Below are 14,855 nucleotides of genomic sequence, written 5' to 3' on the forward strand. Positions count from 1 at the left end.
AAGAAAATTCGGATGTTAAATTAATAGTATTTAAGTTAATCTTTAAAAGACTTTCCACATTAAAAAACTTAAAGCCTTCAGTGCTGTTATTCGTACCTTAACTGCATATTAATATGCAATAAATCCAGAAATACGAACATATGCGTATATAAGTATTTAAAGCCATAAATAACAACTGTAGACAGAGGGAAACCAACAGGCATAGCAATGGAAATTGCGTGATATGTGGAAAACTGTTTTGCCTGTTGAGTGCTGGGCGTTCTTGTAGTTGTAGCTGTGCATTGTTGTTATCGTTGCTCTCCTGGCTATTGGAGTGCGGTTGAATCGCCCAGCTTTTGGCCCAAGCCCCCAATTCCAGGCAACCACCCGCTAACCCCCTTTTAAGCCCCTCCAGCAGGTCCTGCCTCATGCGTTTGACCGCATGGCCAAAGCCCCAACGGCAACTTGTCCATGGCTGCAACAGCGGTTGTTCATTTGTCCGGCTTTTGCCGACGAGTGTCATGCTGTTTGTTCCACTCCGCACCCCCCAAACTTCACCTTCGACCCCTCGGCTCCTCGTTTCCTGTTACGCCTGTTGGCTTGGTTTGTTTGTGTGTCAATAACCATTAAGCGTTAAAATTTGTGAAACATTGTTGTTGCTGCTGCTCCGACTGCATGTTGCCTGCAAAACCAACAAGATTTGTTTGCCCGGCAGAACACAGTAAATATTTTTGGCCCTGCTAAGTTGGCCAGTTGGAAATTTAGCCAACAATTCGGCATAAACACGTTTACGCCTTATTTTGATTTTGGTTACAGTGCAGACCACTAGCGAGCGGCTTCCACACGAATATATATCATTTCAAATTTCCAGTTTCCAACTATATAGACAGTCGGTTTGCAATATACAGTAATACATTAAGAAACATTTAATATTTTGGGCAAGAAAACCTAATAAATAATAATTATAATTAATTGAGCTCACAAATTAATTCTTAAGAGTAATTTTTAGAACAGGAGAACTACTAATTCTGTATAAATTTGTATTTTTTATTTTATATATCTTAAATAGTAAACTTAAACATTTTCAACCTTTATCTTTATTTCTGTTCCTACGACTTGTTTTTAAAACCTGATAAAATTCGGAAACGATATCTTTTTCAGTGTTTATGGCTTTGGTGGGTTAACTGCCTGCCTGGGCTTGAATCAAGGCTTGGTGGCAGCTTCCACAGTCAATGCGAAAAGGCTCTTATTTAATTTACTGTTAAAATTAACGATGCCGTTACCCGTTTTCGGTCGCACTTGTGTACAAGTTTGCGGAGCCCCAAACAACCATTTGGCAACAATTTGTTACAACTGGCAACTGCAGATGATTAACAATGCATGCGACATTGTGGTTAAAGGCATAATATTAGCATACATTTAGGCCCACACGCACACACTCACACACTTCACTCCATTCCAATACATGGGACACCCCAAAGCCATATGAAAATTAATTTTCTGCTATTTTGCGTTACATCCCCTGGCTCACCCCGATACGTGGGCTTATTGTACTATTTATGTGCCTACCATTATGGCAAGACAAAAGCCCGTATTAATTACACAACTCATTTGTTTTTCGTGAGCACCGAAACACCAATGACACAAAATCAATAGGCAGTCCGGAACAGTTCGCTTATCGCCACTAACCTTCCATTCAGTTGGGAATAAAGCCATCAAGGGGGAGGGCTGGCTAGGCCACACAATGAGCCCGCAACCGGTAATCAAATAAAACGCAAGTCAAATCGTGTTGCATAATTATAGTCATCTAGCGCCAAACATCAATCACAATTTGCGTTGGCTAAAAACAAGAAGGCAAAACCATTAGGCAAGCAGAGGGACGTGGCTATATTTATGAATACCCTTCAAAAAAAAAATTATAAAATAACTGAGTTCAAAACATGATCCAGACGTTTAAGAACACTGCTTAATATTTTATTATTAATTTAATTATTTTCTGAGATCAAAGAAAACCTGATTCCTTGGACTTCCGGGTATCGGTTTAGTAACTAAATAAAATGGCAAGCAACCATGGTAGTGTGAAATTAAAGTAAAATTTGACGAAACGACCTCATTAATACGTAATAGATTGTTGTTGGGTACGGAAAAATTGCTTAACAATGAAATGTAATTTGTAATCTTTAAAACGAAGTGCAATAAGTCATTAAATATATTAAAGAGTAATTTTAATAAATTTGTATGCAACAAAGTATCTTCTTATAAGTATTTTGTTTTTAAATTGAATTTAAATGTAAATGAAGTCAATATAAGTGGCAAAAAGTGCCTTTGGAAGAGTATTGAAAGTGGAAAACGACTTAAAATGACCAAGGCGGCAACGTGAGAAAACAAATTGCCGTGGAGTAGGTCAGGCACAACCAGGAAAACGCCGCCCTCCAATTTCCACCCACACTCTGCGTGTCAACAAGCAATTTCCGCAGCTGACGATTCATAAAGGCAACAACAAATTCTCAATCCTGCTGCAATGGACAACCACAACAACAACAACAACAATAGAGCAACAGTTGCTGAGCTGTTTTGTTGCTATTATATTTTTTACGATAATATTAAGCTGAGGCGGCTGGCGGATAGGCCAGGCTGGCAATCAGCATAAAGTGGTTGCCATTAAAAATATCAGGCCGCATAATAAAAGCGCCGTTTCACAACGGATACACATAGCATAACCAGGAAGGGAAAATCCTGTTCGAGTCGAGTCTCTGTTCCTGCGAACGGACGGAATCAAGTAATAAAACCATAAAACTGGCCACAACAATTAAAAAGCCCGCAGCATAATTCCGGAAAATGTTTTTTCGCCCCATTCCGCTCGTGCGAATTTGTTGCCTATTTTTTAGCGGGACGCCAATGCATTTGCATGGCTTAGCGGATGACTGGCGATTGTGAAAAATTGCAGTTTAATGAAGCATGCCGTCAGCCGCAATTAAGCGGCAATAACAAATCGGCACGGCTCATGGCTTAAAAAGCACCCTCGAGGCGAAGAGTTCTTGCTGCGGAATTAATTTATTAAATCGAAATGAAAATCCGATTGTCCAGGGCTGTATGCACATGCACTTCATTTCCAAAGAGTGTTCACGGATATGCTGCTTATTGTAAACAACACACAAGCAAGAAATTTCGTTTAATAAAATTTAAAAAGTTTTTTGTCGACTAATACCTAATGGTTGATTGTTTGAGAAAGGTTTTCTTTGAACATACAAAATAATTTTAAGATCCATCGTTATTTATTTAAGCTGCTATCTTATAAATTGAGAAGAATTTAAATTTGTATTCAAATTTTATAAAAGGTGAGGAATAAAGACAAGAGAAATCAATTGACAAAGAGTAAAACAAAAGGTTAGCTTTACAAAGTTTTAATTAGGCTTTTAAAGTTTTATTTTGTTATTAAAATTTTTGGCCAAGTGTTACACTTTTTCAAGTCCCTTCCATCCCCTCATCGTCGGAAGCTTTTAATTGTTAAAAAATTGACTCGTGCTGGACATTGTCGTTGGCTAAATGGCGCGAGGAGTTGGTCGTCGGACCCCAGGCGTTAGCCTCCGTTTGAGTGGCACTCCAGCTTCTGACCGAAGGAGCCACTTGATTTACGTTTATGGCATGTGCGGGCAAGCGTTAAGTTGTGGAAATGCGAAATGGCAAGGGCAAATAAAGTCAGCTGGCGATGACGACTGCCTGGCAAAGCGGAGTGAATACTGTAATGGAAAACAAGGAATGGCAATGGGCAAATGCCAATGCGAAATGCAGTCAATTGAAATGCAAGCTCCAAGAGGATGTGCAACTCGCCGGCAAGTGCAAGTTCAAGTCAAAGCGGAGCCGAGGAGCGAAAAGAAAAACTACAGCCAGGCAAATTGGCTATGCAAACTGTACAAAATGGCTGCTTCAGCGAGCAGCGACAAACAAGAGGGCAAAACGAGTTGGGAAGGGGTATATTAAGGGGGCCCTATTGGCACGAGGCCCCCTTCAAGTATTGACAACATTATCAAAGGGCGGAAACAAGGGCCATGCAGCGAACATTTCTTTTGGCCCGAACTGAAAACTGTAGTCGCCTGTAGTTGCACTTTAGATTTATTGATTGTCTCAGTGCGTTGCTGTCCTTGGCGGGTCCGAATGTGTCCTGCAGTCCTGCAGTCCTTCGCAGTCCGGGCTTATTGCTGTTGAAAAACTTGCACAAGCACTGACAACAATGCTGATGATGACAGCAGCCACTACCAACTCATTCCACACTTTTTATTCCAGTGCCCTACACGTCCTCGAACGGAACGCACTTTTTTATATGCACACAGCAAATATATATGTTTGCTTGATCAAAAAATACGAGTGGGTAATTCACAATTGTGAATTTATTAGTTTTATATTTTGCATTGTAAACAACTCAACGTTTTAGTTGAAGAAAAACAAAATTATATTTACTTATTAAAATATTTGAAAATATTTTATCTTTCACCTTTAATTTGTATGCATATAAAAAAAATAATTGAAAAAATTTTTATTATTATTTTTTTATTATTATATTATTTAGAACTATTTTCTTCTCTTTTGTGATTATTTTGGTAAGAATTTTTTGTTAAGTGTGGCACTTACACACACATTTTGTTGTTTGTACGTTTGTGAGCTTGACTCAACTTTTTGTTCTGCGTTCTTTTTTTCGATCTCGCGCGCAAACTTTCTGCAGTGCAATGCGGATTGAAATTCTTTTGTGTTTACAGCGGAATTTCTTCCTTATTTTCTTTCATTACATATTATTTGCGATTGCTGGCAGCTATTGGTGGCCATAAGCGCCCGCAGCAGTTGACATACCTTTAAAGCATCGCTCATACGCCACGTGGCCGAAGCGAGCAAACGAAAGAGCGCAATTTAATATTTTTAATTACGCTCATTTGGGCCTGTTTTTCCATGTTTACATTTCGATAAGTTTCCACTCGGTCTGCGTCAGCCCTTTCATCACTTTTCTTATTTCCTTTCTTTTTGTTTTTTTTGCTCGACATTGCCTTCGTCCTTCATCCTTCTTTTGTGGCACTTGTCATCATCAACACTTTTAGCTGTTGCCTTTGCTTTTTCTGCTGTTGCCGTGGCTCCTGCTTCTGCTCCTACTCGACTAACGAATTTGGTGGCGCATAATGAGTTTTTGTTTCCGCCAGCTTAAGTTCGCCAATGCAGGGGAAGCAGCAGAAGCAGCAGAAGCTGGAGCGGCAACAACAATTACCATTGCCATTTAATTAAAAATTGCAGAATAATTATTTTTCTTTTTCGCCTCGCTCCTTGTTTTCCTTGGCCCTCTCTGCTTTCGCACGCTCTTTCTTCGGCGAGCGCGTGGGAAAACTTTTAAATAAACAAAGGCGCCCTCTGCAATTTGAAAATCTGCAAATTAGCACAAATGCAGCTTGCGGATTGGATTAAGGGGGGGTTTGTGGATTGAGGGATTGAAGGCCTGAAGCTCTGTAGCTCTGAAGGAAGCACTGAAGGTGCATGGAAATGGTTTAATGGGAAACTGAAGAAGGAAGGCGGAAAACGGAAAAGGGGCCAAAGGAAAATGCAGCGACAGAGTGAAGTTTTCAATTATATTAAATCCGCAGCAAAAAGTTATCGTCACGCACAGTTGACAATTTATTTGTTCGCCCAGTAGTTTCCTGCCTGGCCAACACGTTCTTGGCCCGCACAAATGTCAGTTTAAGAGCTTTGTTCAAATGCGTTAATAAAATATTTTTTCCCCACTTTTCCCCGCCGCCCGGCTCAACAACATTATCACTGTGGAAAACTTTCGGCCCGCTGTTGCTACAGGTGTTTCCTGAGCGACGTGCACACACGTCGCGTATGCGCAACATTTCGGCCTACCCAGAAAAGTTTTTGCCCAACTTTGGCCTTAATGCCACCGAAACTCGTTTGGCCCAGAACAGAAAACTCAACTGAGGTTCGAGGCAGTGCGATTACAGTTCGTTTCAGTTCCGCGTGAAGTGCTGACAAATGCTGTCAATATATCAACTGCAAACCGTAAATGATGAGACCATTTATAATGCTGCTGCAAGAGCAGCCACAACAGTGCAAACTCTGTTCGTGTAACTGCAATATATACACTTATAAAAACAGGTTACAAACAAATTTTAACCACAAACAAGTAAATAAGTTCGTAATTATCACAATTTATCAAATTCTTTTTTTTACCCAAAAATGTATTTACCAAAATGGTAAATTTAAAGTTTTATATTTATTTAAAATTATATTTTCCCACATTTTTATTTAATAGATGATAAACCAAATACCATTGTATTGAAAATCTGTTTGAGCTAAGTAGTAAAAAATAAATTGCATTATTTTTTAAATGTAGTCTTAAAAGATGTACTTTAGAATAATCATTATGACTCAAAAATATATATATATTTTTAAAATGTAACTTAAAGTGAATTCAATGTTCAATTTTTTTAGAGAATAAATTTATTATTTAAATTGATTATTTTATATTACAAATTAATTTGATGCCCAAACATATAAAATCGTTGCTTTCTAAATATTCAAAGTGGCGAACAATTAGTTAGTTTCATTTATTTTATTATTGAGGGCATAATTTGATAACTGATCAAGTTCCAGAACATTTTTTTTTTTGAGTGCAGTTTGCGTGCTGCCTCTGTGGCAGGCAATAAGTTGAAAACCGAGACAGCCAGGCAGCAGCGTCAGCATTCAAGAATCCAGCTTAAGTAGCTGTTGGTGGGTCTTCTCATCTCTTTGGAGCCTCTGCTGCTGCTGTGCTCCTGCTCGTCTCAACCTACCACTTGATGTATATTTCGGCAACATTATACCCAGCGCTTAATACTTTATGCTTATTTTGTTGCCACAACCCGGTGCATGGAGGGTTGGGGAGAGCCGGGCAAATTTATATTCCGCTTTGGCAGCCGGATAAAGTTGTCTAGCTCAGCCTGTTTCTGCTGCAACTTCGCCTGCGGCTTATGATAAACTGGGCTGCACTTAAGCTGCCTCTGCACACGAGTCCAGCTATGTGCTCGTATTTACAGTTGGCTCCCCTTCCCGGCAATTCAATTTGCCTTCGTATGTGTATGTGAGTGTAAGCAGCTTAAAACTTAAATAAATTTCGTTTGTACCCGAGCTTCTTTCCCAGATATACTCGTATATAAAGTCCGTAAAGAATTTGTTATAAATTGCTAGTCGATTTCTTAACCGGCTACTGCAGCTCCCCATTGGGAGGAAGCTCTAGTTGACCAGCTGATGTCGGGCACAGATTTCCGGCACTGCGCTATAAAAGGGTGAATTTACTATGATAAGTGGAAAACAGCTTAATAAAATATTAAATCCCATAGTAAATAAGAAACCATTATAAGGAGTACAATATATAATATATTGCTGCTAAGTTTTGAAGAAATAATAGGTGAATGTATTTTTTTTATTTTATTTCATTTACTAAAATCCTTACCCACAAGTAAAGACTTATACTTGTTGCGTATGTCACAGTGTCTTCAAAAAGATCAAAGTATTAAGGTCAAAATTGCATTTGAAAAAAAACAACGTTTCCTTTTCATTATTTTTCAAATTAAAAAGAATTTGTAAAATATTAAACGTTTTTTCCCTTTACAAATCACCTAAAATAAACACCTTTGATTGCTTTATGTATAAATTTTTGAAGGCCCTTAATTTTTTGGAACCCAGGGAAAATAATGTTGTATGTCTTATGGTATTTAAGGCTCTTCCAAATTTTCTGTTCTAAAATATGTAGTATTTTTGGGTGGCCAAGTGTAATAAATTTTAAAGGCAAAGATGAATATGGTTAAAAAAAAAAGTAACTACACAAGCGATTTTTAAAATATTGGAATTTTTGTGATTAAAGCTAGTTGTTCAGCAAATTTCAGTTTTATGTGGTAGTGAGAAGTTTTGGAGACTTATTTGACAAACAAAACAATATTAAAACCTAATGACTAAGGCGCTACACAGTTTTTGGCACACAATTTGAAGACAAGACAAATCAGAAATTGCTTAAAATATATTAATTCTTAAAGCACTTTCCTTCAGTGTAGAATTATGCATTTTTTCAGGAGTGCTGAATAGTGAGGATTGAGGTGAGCTACAAGCAGCGGCAGTAACAACGGGACAAAAGCTTTTCATTATGCACGCCACTCGCCGGCGAACAACACGAACAGCAAACTCAAAAGGGCAAAGCTGCTCGGGCAATCCCTTCTCAACCTCCTCCTTCTGCTGTCAAGTGCACTTTTTCGAATGCCTTTCATCAAAACACTTAATTTGCATAATTTTTGCGAAGAGAGTTGGGCGGCCAGTTCTAGTGGGAGCAGAAAGTATGAGACGATTTAATTCCACCAGCTTTAATAAAATGCAATTGCAAGCGCCAGAAAATGTGCCACACAATTCAGCGTCGAAAACTTTTTACTGCTAGGTGGAAGAAGAAACCTTTTGTGCTGTGCGGTAATCTAATACTTTTACTTCATTTAGCGTTATGAAATTTCATGCACTTTGCATTTTTCACATAAATGCTCCGGAAAAGCGAACCTGGGGCGCAGAATTGACGACGGAGGCAGCATCAGACAAAAACCGTTTGAGCCAGGCAAAATGCATTTTTCAGTAAATCAGCCTAATGCACTCAATGACCCCACTATTCCACTATCAAGCCTGAAAATATGGCCGAGAGCAACAAGCCGAGCTAAAAGGATAAAAATTACGAAGGAAAGGCGGAGTCAAGGCGGATGTTACGTCGTAAATTTAATCTGGCAACGATAATTGAGGTAACTTGGTAAAGTTAATACCCATAAGATCCTTTGTTGACGACGAGTCAAACTCAAGGGATTCATTGAATGCGGCAATAAACTTCCTAGGTGATGGCAGATAAGGCAACATTTAATTAAGACTATAGAATAAAGAGTAATCAATATTTTCTATAGAAGTCGATAAAGAACAATTTAGCTCGAGAAACATTGTTGGCATAAATTGAAACTTAACTTAAGTGTAGCTTAGATTTTTTGAATATTGTTAAATATTCAAGGGTACTATACATAGCTACAAAACTTCTTTGAACTATAAATTTGATAAGAACAAGCCTAATTATAAACACATTTTAAAATTAAATCAAATTGAAAAGAATGAGTCAAACTTGGGTATATTTAAAAAAAATACAAATTTTCTTAAATGTATAAAAAAAAAGATCGAATAAAATAAGTTGTTTTCCAAAGTTGAGGATACCATTGTTCGGTCTGCAGTAACTTGCATTTGATGTCTAGAGTGTATACTTTAATGACTCACTCCGCAAAACCGTTGATATGACATTCGACCTGACTGACACCACCTTTGGCACCCATTTGGGCAAACCCATTTAACCCATGCTGATAATGTCTAACCTTCACCCTTTTCTGTTGCAGCTGAGCGAGGACATTGGCTACGTGCTGTACTCGGCACTGGGCTCCTTCTACATACCCAGCTGCATTATGGTCTTTGTGTACATACGAATTTACTTTGCCGCCAAGGCGCGGGCGAGGAGAGGCATTAAAAAGCATCCCCGCAAAACAAACAACGAACAGGTGAGTGTGATTATGAAAGGTCTGGTGATTATTTATGAATTTTGACCCGGCCAAATGTGCATACATGTGCCTAATGAACTCTGGCGAAAGCTCTCCCCAATCGAACACTTCGGGTCGTCTCACATTTTTGGGGGCCATAATGCGGTTGGCCGCAAAATGTGTCAGGCATGATGGCAATGGGAATTTTTACGATTCAATGGACAAATGTAATTCTTCTAACCGACTGTGGCATATGCGGCGTATGTGTAATATTCGCACACCTTTTCCCCCGGTTTTGGCCAAAAGTAATTGTGCATTACCCCAGGAAGCTGCAAATTGAGCGCACATGTTTCGCTTCAATTTCCCATCAACAACTTGTGGGCAACGTGTTGGATTTAACCTGTTCTCCCATAACCCCTGCCAGGGACATCAGGAATTGCAGCTTTCGGCAACGTTGCAATTTTGGCCGCTGCACCAGTTGGCCACGTTAGCAGGCCCATTATGCAGGGCCATTCAATGCAATGGCATTTGCTGACTCCACACCCGCTCTTAACGGCCTTTGTTCGAAAATTATCGCTGAAAATTTAATCGAAACTCCACCCCAAATCCACTGATTGAGTGAAAAGTCTCTAATGATCGTCAATTACCTGCCGCAACGAGTGCCAATGCGCTTGCCGACCAATTCATACGCAATTTGCATTTTCAATTAACTGTATGCGCAATGCACACAGCTAACAAAAAAAGAAAGGAAGGCCAGTGGGAGGTGAAAGACATTACCGACTGGACAGTGCTGGCAATATCAGCGACACTACTCGGCCATTTTGGGCAAACAAATTCAAGAGCAGCGGCCCAAACGAGCGATTAACCAACAGGGAAGGCAGGGAAAGGGGTTTTCGGAGGGACGGCGGTGGAGGAAAAACAAGCAGAGACAACGGTAGCAGAGGAAAAACTGAAAGCACGGAAAACAGAGAGAAGATTTTCACACATATGCTGACAACGCGATTTGCTCTGAGCGTTGTTCTACACCCATTACTAAGGTATGATAACTCAGTACGGAAAAGTGCAAAGAAAAAGACATGAACAAATGTCAAATGTCACTTTAAAAAAGTGTATTATGCGTGTGATTCCTTTCTGCAAGCTAAAAATGGTTTTAAATTTTCAAATTTGGTTAAGAATAAGATATTTATAACCGTAGTAAGTTGGTAGGTCTTTCTAATTATACATCTTACATTTGTTTTATTATTTGTGAGCCGCTTTTGTTTTAGGTTGAAAAACAGTAAGCGTTCCTAAAACCATAAAAAAAATTATGGTAAGATTTTCTAAGCTATTTAAACAGATTAAACGGACTAGGCCAACAATTGTTTGTTTACTTTAAGTTCATTTTTTTTAACTTTTACTAAACAAAACAAATTAAAGGGGTATCCCAACTTTCGATTGCTGCCACACCCCTTATTTTATTTTCATTTTCGTTGGGACGCTCTGTGTCTCTGTTAATTGCCCGGGGTAATTGTTGCTGCTTTTCGAGCATTGAATATGCACAGCCCCTCCCAGCGCTGCATCCAAAGGCAACAGCCCTCGCTCCATGTTTGTGTAATCCGCGCGCTCGGACGCGCTTCTCCCGGCTGTTGGCTTAAACAGGATTTTCGAAATGGAAAACTGTTGTAGCAAGTGTTGGGCCATCTGTCCCTGCTCTCGACTGCAGTTGCACGGATGCGAATCTGCAACCTAATTTGCAATGCCCGAGCATGTGAGATTGTTAATCACACATAGCCTTGAGAACTATGAGACTGTGTGCCAAAATGAGGTGCATTCAACTTTATGATCTCTTAAACCTTAAATATCTAACTATTTGAAAGTCTTTTTTTGATAGAAATCAAAATTGGAAAAACCCAAAGAAAAATAAAAAAAAATATAAATTAGTCTGTGTTTCGATACAGCCATAGAAATATTTTCACTTTGAAATAAATATTTTCGCTACAGATTTTACACTTGTGGGTTACACTTTCATTTTTAAATATGTAAAAATTTTAATTTAAAATAAAAAGAACATTGAAATATACAATTTTCCTTTTAAATAAATTAATATGTGTTTAATTTATTTTAAGTAAGTTTCAAACAATTAAATGTTTAATTTTTTTGGTGTTGTATCACTAAGATTAACATCATAAAATATTTTCAGAAACTTGTTAATTATCTAATATTGTTAAACCATAACTAAAAGCATTCATTATTTTTTCAAATGTTGTTATAACCCACATATGTCAAAATTGAAATGATCCTACTTGTTTTGGTGAATATATTGTTTTAAAGATTACTAAAGTTAAAATCCCCAATTATATATTATTTATATAGACTTGCTAGAATTTTTGATTGCTGCTTGTGCCCTTTTGGGTAACTAATGGTTATTCCTTGACCTTTTCACTGCAGGTAACGAGCTTCACCACCGCCAAGAAAGGAACAATACCGATGCCCTCCTCTAGCGGCGCGTCCGCTCTGCAGCTGCACCAGCAGCGCCAGATAGCCACCATCGAGACACCACCGAACAGCGCCAGCCTGCCGATGCAGATTCCCACGGTCACCATGGACCTGGCCTCGGACATCTCCACATCGGAGGCGGGGGAACTGGAGGCGGTGGCCGCCCAAACGGTGCTCGCCTACGCCAATCCCAATGGGTCGGGCTCGAATGCGGTCACCGTGGTGAGCAGCGGGAATGGTGGAGGAGGAGGAGGAGGTGGAGGAGGACCACCCACCTCACCCAAGGAGACGCTGCAGGTGAGCACGATAGCCACCGGCCGGGTGGGCCTCAATGTGCCCGTGCCCCCCTCGATGGGCAGCAACAACTCCATCAATGCGCTGAACAACAACAACGGCAGCGTGGCCATGGACGGCGGCGCAGCTACCGGTGGAGCCGGGGGCAATGGCAGTGCAGGGGCGGCGACAGGGGGACTGCAGACGGGCGGCAACGAGCTGCGCGTCTCGCCGATCGCCGGACGGTGTCGGGCCCTATCCGTGGGCGTAGACACGGACATGGTGAGTGAATTCGATCCATCCAGCAGCGATTCGGGCGTGGTCAGTCGCTGTGCCGTGGTCAAGCCGCTCAAGTTTCGCCTTTGCCAGCCGATCTTCGGGCGCAAGTCCAATAACCAGCAGCGTCGCAACGAGGCCAAAGCGGCGGCCAAAAACCAGCAGCCCGCTGCAGCGGCCGCCAAAAACCAGCATCAACAGCAGCAGCAGCAGCAGCAGCAGCATCAGCAGCATGTGGTGAAGGCGGAACTGGAGCCGGCCATACCGAAGACGCCGAAGCCCCGGGATCCGGAGAAGGAGAAGCGACGGATTGCGCGGAAGAAGGAGAAACGGGCCACTTTGATCCTGGGCCTGATCATGGGCAGCTTCATCGCCTGCTGGCTGCCGTTCTTCTTCCTTTACATCCTGGTGCCGGCATGTAGCAGCCACTGCAACATACCGGAGTCGGCCTTCGCCGTCGCCTTCTGGCTGGGCTACATGAACTCGGCCCTCAATCCGGCCATCTACACCATCTTCAACAAGGACTTCCGACGCGCCTTCCGGCGCATCCTGTTCAAGTGATGTTTGGCCTACGTGTGCTGTTACAGGTGCGTTTACGCCAGCATCGAGAAGGCAACCGAACGTGCCATGGGCAGCACACCCATGGGCTATGGTCATGGCATGTATCAGCACTACAGGCGTTAGATTTGCTTCGTTTTGGTTATGCCATAGGCCCCCCGCCCCCTCCCAGATCCCATTCCCACTCCCCAGAGCTGCAAAACTATCGAAGGTACTGTCAATCTGTTACTCATCTTTACTAAAAAAAAAATATAGTAGAAATAATATTTTTTTAGCTTTAATTTTAAAAATACGAACTATAATATCGATATCCTAAACATTTCACCCGATAGTTCCTGCTATCTAATTTATCGACATATTCCGTTTACCTGATAGCTCATGCTATCGAAATAATCGACTGTACTGACAATCGATCGTTTTGCAATTCTAGCCATACCCATTCACTTAACCCTTTTCCCCAGCTTTCTTTGAATTTTTTGTTTGAATAAAAAAGTAACGAACATTGTAGCTCATTTCAAAAGCAATGAACGGCTGTGAATTTGATGGAATCTCTCAATTTCAATTTACGCATTTTGGTTTCGTTTCGTTTGGTTTCTCGAGCACCCTTGAACCCAGAGCCCAGAGCCCAGAACCCAGAGACCCCAATCCCAGAGGCCGCCCAGAATCCCCTTAGCCCGCTGAACCTCACCGCCGCCCACACACTTTTCACACTCGACGAGCTCATAGAAATGCATGAGCTGTGCAAACAAGAATTTGAGCTGGGCAAACATCTATTATGCTCCCTGAATGGATGTGTCCGCCTGCGACGTCTATGGCCATTCAACTTGAAATAATTTCGCAAATTTCCATTTGCGACTGCACTGCCAATGCCGAACTTCAGTTCAGTCTGCAAGTGTGTCAGGAGTCAGGTAAACGTAACCCGTGATCCACTCGGGCCACTAGACCACCATTGTTGTGCGTTGGCCATCACAATCGAGGTCAACAAGTGTGCGTTGCAGTTGCAGAACGTTGGCAGCAAATTAATTTAATTTCTTTTTAATATTTTTGGCAACCGCTTATCCACTTCCACTGCTTCGACAAAACTCTCAGCGTCAGGGCGCCTGCGATTGCGAGGCTGCATTTGGCTGGCGGCCAAATCAATAATTCCATGTACACATAAATGTAACTATAGTCTAGCACAACGGCCACACAATTTGGCGTAACGAAGTGAGCAGAGCACACAGCTATGGGAACAGAAACAGAAACAGAAACAGCGACAGCCGCAGCTTTATGCATTCGCTCAAAGATATTTCACTCAGCGACACAGAAAGTGGGAGCCCTGAAAAAATAAACCAAATGTATGGGAACCAATGCCTAATGGGCACAGACAGATGCAAATACTAATGGTTGGCTTCTACACTCAGAAATCTCTTAGTCGCTTTGTGATTTAGTAAAATGTTGTTATATTTAGGCACTAATTTCTTTTGTTTTTATAAACAATGCTTTAATAATTATCTTTGTTAATATTAAATTGTTGATTTTTAAATATAGTTTCAGTTACTCAATTACAATTATGTAGGTATGACATTTAAACTTAAAACTCAATTTTTTGATATACCTGAATCACGGCATTTACTAAGTTACTTGGAATTTTGTTTGAGTAATCAATTAAAGTGGTGATTTGATTTATATGTTGAAAGGGTGCTGTTCAAGCTCCAACAAATAAATTTAATACTCAGTAAAATAGCATTTTCATGTTAA

At 40.6% G+C, this 14,855-nt stretch overlaps 1 protein-coding gene across 3 annotated transcripts in view; it reads left to right on the forward strand.

Moving 5' to 3' along the window:
- LOC108135755 (alpha-2 adrenergic receptor) overlaps positions 1 to 13,622 on the forward strand; it is a 48,219-nt gene extending 34,597 nt beyond the window's left edge. The window contains exons 2-4 of one of the 3 annotated variants that reach the window (XM_017256597.2): positions 9,396 to 9,554; positions 11,961 to 12,563; positions 12,651 to 13,622. In XM_017256597.2, the coding sequence (XP_017112086.1) occupies positions 9,396 to 9,554; positions 11,961 to 12,563; positions 12,651 to 13,118 (1,230 nt within the window). In that variant the 3' untranslated portion in view covers positions 13,119 to 13,622. Of the gene's footprint in view, positions 1 to 8,501; positions 8,766 to 9,395; positions 9,555 to 11,960 lie in introns of those variants that run through there. The other 2 variants (XM_041709445.1, XM_017256596.2) reach the window with 2 other exon arrangements.
- Positions 13,623 to 14,855: the final 1,233 nt, after the last annotated feature.

This window comes from Drosophila elegans, unplaced genomic scaffold, assembly GCF_018152505.1.
Source record: "Drosophila elegans isolate 14027-0461.03 unplaced genomic scaffold, ASM1815250v1 contig_476, whole genome shotgun sequence".
In the NCBI taxonomy this organism is placed as follows: domain Eukaryota; kingdom Metazoa; phylum Arthropoda; class Insecta; order Diptera; family Drosophilidae; genus Drosophila; species Drosophila elegans.